Below are 3,106 nucleotides of genomic sequence, written 5' to 3'. Positions count from 1 at the left end.
CAGAGGTTCAAGACCCTAGGAATGATGCCTTGGCATCTCTGATAAGACCTTAGAGGACAGAAAGCAAAGACATGGTGACTGTGAAGTGTAAGACAAAAAGCAGACTGGACAAAGGACACGACACAGACCTGAACTGCTCTGCCCTTCACATCCTACTCCATGATGAAAAATAAACTGCTCCTCCTATGTGTGCCAAGGGCCTCTTAGGGCAGACCCTTTCCCCTGTGCTCATTTGAAAATCCCTCCCTCCTAACCATAAAACTGGACCCAGCTCTCATCCCCTCTCCAGGTGGGAGCCCTCCACTTATCTTTCCCACAGCTGGGGATGTGAATCCATCTTCGATGCCAAGGAAGGACGCCCGGCTGGCTCAGAGGGTCCTGTGATCCCTGACTCGGTCGCTGTGAGAAAGAAAACAGAAACTGACACAGGAGTTGGGCAGCACGTGGGAGATAACCCCGCAATTGGCTACTCACCCTTCCCTGAGCTGAGAGGTTCTCGGGCCACTGGCTCCGACCCCAGTCGGAGGCTGCTGCCGTCACCGTGTGCCGTACCTGGGAGAGTGAGAAAAAAAGTTATGGGGTGTTTCTGAAAGTAAGGGAGACCCCAGCACCTCCTCCCTACCTCTCTGACTCAACCTCAATGCTCCTCCTTTGCCAAAGGCTGGATGGCAACTGCAACTGGAAAAGGTCAAGCCTTAATTGATGACCCTTGAGATTATTCACAAGGACAGCTGAAGACCATCAAATTGGCAGGTGGCTCTGGCCCTCTGAGGCTGCACACATTCTCTGCAAAGTAAAAAAACCAAAGGCAAATGTACCCACTGAGGTACTGCGTGAGAGAATGGCTTTCCTGTGGGAGCTCCTACCTACCTCTCCTCCACAGTGACCTCTTACCAGCAGGGGCCCTGAAGCACTGGACTGTCTGTTAGAAGGTGGCAGAACCCCTGGAAAACACAAAAACAAAGCATGTGTCCGGAGCCCCCCTCCCTGCCCGGGACACACGGGTCGTGTTTCTGCCCTTCCTGGCAGGCGCCCCTCCCTGCCTGGAGCAGCCTCGCCCGGCGCCGCTGGTGATGCTGCGCGGCTGAAGCGCTGCGGGGTGGCGGCGCGGCTGGACAGCTCGCGAATGGGCTGAGAGACCGGCTCGGGGGGTCTGGAGCGGCTCGGAATGGGCTGGCAGCGCTTTCGGGGGGCTCTGGAGCGGCTACGGAATAGCGCTGGAGCGGGCTCGGGGGGTGTGTTAAGTGGTCTCGCGGGGGGCTGGCAGCGGCTCGGGGGGGCGGGCATGAGTGCGCTCCGGGCGGGCGGCAGCGGCTCCCGAATTGGGCTGGGAGCGTGCTCGGAAGGGCCTGGACGTCGGTCGGAGGGGCTGGGCGGCTCTGGGGAGGGGCTGGAGCGGCTCGGTGGGGGCTGGAGCCGCGTCGGAAATGGGCCGACCGCTCGAGGGCTGGAGCGGCTCGGGGGGGCTCGGAGCCGGCTCGGGGGGGCGTGGGCTGGCAGCGGGCTCGGAATGGCTGGAGCGGCCTCGGCAACTTGGGCTGGAGGCGCAGGGGGGTTGGTGCTCTGTCTCTGGTGTTCCATTGGTGCGCCGCTCTCGGCACTAGATGCACAGCAAGCGCTTTCTGGGCAGGCACTTTTGGTCCTGGAGGAATCTTCATCCGTATTGAATTTGGCCGCGGGACGGCCCGTTGCAGCGCGTGCCGGCGAACGACTGCCCTTCCACGCAGGAAAGAAAGTCCTGACCCTCCGTCTCTCAAGGGCAGCTGTTGTGCCACTCGACACTACATGCACCGCAAGAGCCTATCGTTCACTTGCAGCGGTCCAAGTCCCCCCCAAGAAACTTCATCTCCTCCTCCTAAACCCCCCATCACCCACAGCCCCTCAAATGGCACATAAAGAGTTTCCTCCCTAACTTCTTAAAAATGTGGGACAACAGGGACTCCTCTTCAGTTTAAACTTTAAGATGATTAAAATGTGGGGATTGCCCTCAACTCAAACGCAGAAAATTGAACCATAAATGTTTTCCCGTTCTATTTAAACCCAAAACCAACAGAAAATGGGGGGTTTGCATCAATGAAACGCCTAAAATCTTAGAACAAGTCTATTTGTTTTCAGTTGATATCCTTAAAATCACAATTAGAGCGATTTCCCCTTGAATTTAAACACAGACAATATTGGCAAATGACTTTTTCCGCAATTTAAACCCCTTTTCCCCCACCCCCACCTTCTTTCAGCAGTCACTGAAGGCACGGGGGAGGGACTAGGACCACTGGAAGATGCAATTGAAAGGAGACAGCCTTTCCCTACGCCCCGCTCCGCGCTGCCTCTCCTGCTCAGGTGCTGGTCCCCTCGCCTGCGCTGCCCCTCAGCACAGATCTTGTTCCTTGGCACCTTCCTCGAGCAAAGCTCCATTTCCAGGTGCATCCAGGAGCTCCCCCAGCCCATGCAAGGTGCTCCCACCATCGTTCTTTGAGAGACCACCCCCCCGCGGGATTGCCCCTCCGGCCGCTCCCCTCTGACCTCTGAGGCCCGCTACTCACCCTCGTCGCTCACACCTAAGCAGGGAACAACGCGCGAGAGGTGGGAATCCGAGGGAAAAGAGTCGCTGACACGATCCAGGGGGGGAGAAACTCCAAGTTTTTATTTTTGTTGCCCAGAAAACACGCTGCCACCGCAGCGCGCGCCACTCTGCCGTAAAGCACCGCTGTTGAGCAGCCGCACCTGCCACACTGCCGTAAAATTCAGCGAAACTTCGGACGCTCCCCCCCCGCAGTGCTCCCACTTCGTCCCACCGCTCCCAGTACACCCCTTGACTCCCCCCAGTGCTCCCACTTCGTCCCACCGCTCCCAGTACCACTCCTTGACTCCAAAATTTAGTGAGTCCTAAGATCATTGCCAAACCAAAGGTGCCAGGACAGGACAGGAAGGTCTTTCTGGTTAACACCTGCCCTGGGCAACCCATCACCTGCCCCTCAGACCCCGGGGCTCCGCGCTTCCCTCCCGAGGGGCAAAACTGCCAAAATTTCCGTTGTACCTCCCAAATTGAGGGTCACTTGCGTCACCCACAGCGGAGCCAGGTTCGCTCCCTGACAGGGGCACGGCCTCC

General features: G+C 58.0%; 1 protein-coding gene across 1 annotated transcript in view; it reads left to right on the top strand.

The window, feature by feature from the left end:
* Positions 1 to 1,285: 1,285 nt before the first annotated feature.
* The window catches only part of LOC103753656 (stress-induced-phosphoprotein 1), a 16,315-nt gene continuing 14,494 nt past the window's right edge, over positions 1,286 to 3,106 (top strand). The window contains exons 1-2 of the mRNA XM_029959921.1: positions 1,286 to 1,403; positions 2,658 to 2,800. Coding sequence (XP_029815781.1) covers positions 1,286 to 1,403; positions 2,658 to 2,800 — 261 coding nt within the window. The remainder of the gene's footprint in view (positions 1,404 to 2,657; positions 2,801 to 3,106) is intronic.

Source organism: Manacus vitellinus, unplaced genomic scaffold (assembly GCF_001715985.3).
Source record: "Manacus vitellinus isolate BGI_N305 unplaced genomic scaffold, ASM171598v3 scaffold_233_pilon, whole genome shotgun sequence".
Taxonomy (NCBI): domain Eukaryota; kingdom Metazoa; phylum Chordata; class Aves; order Passeriformes; family Pipridae; genus Manacus; species Manacus vitellinus.
Note: the sequence above shows the minus strand (reverse complement) of the source record. Positions and strands in the feature narration are given on the sequence as shown.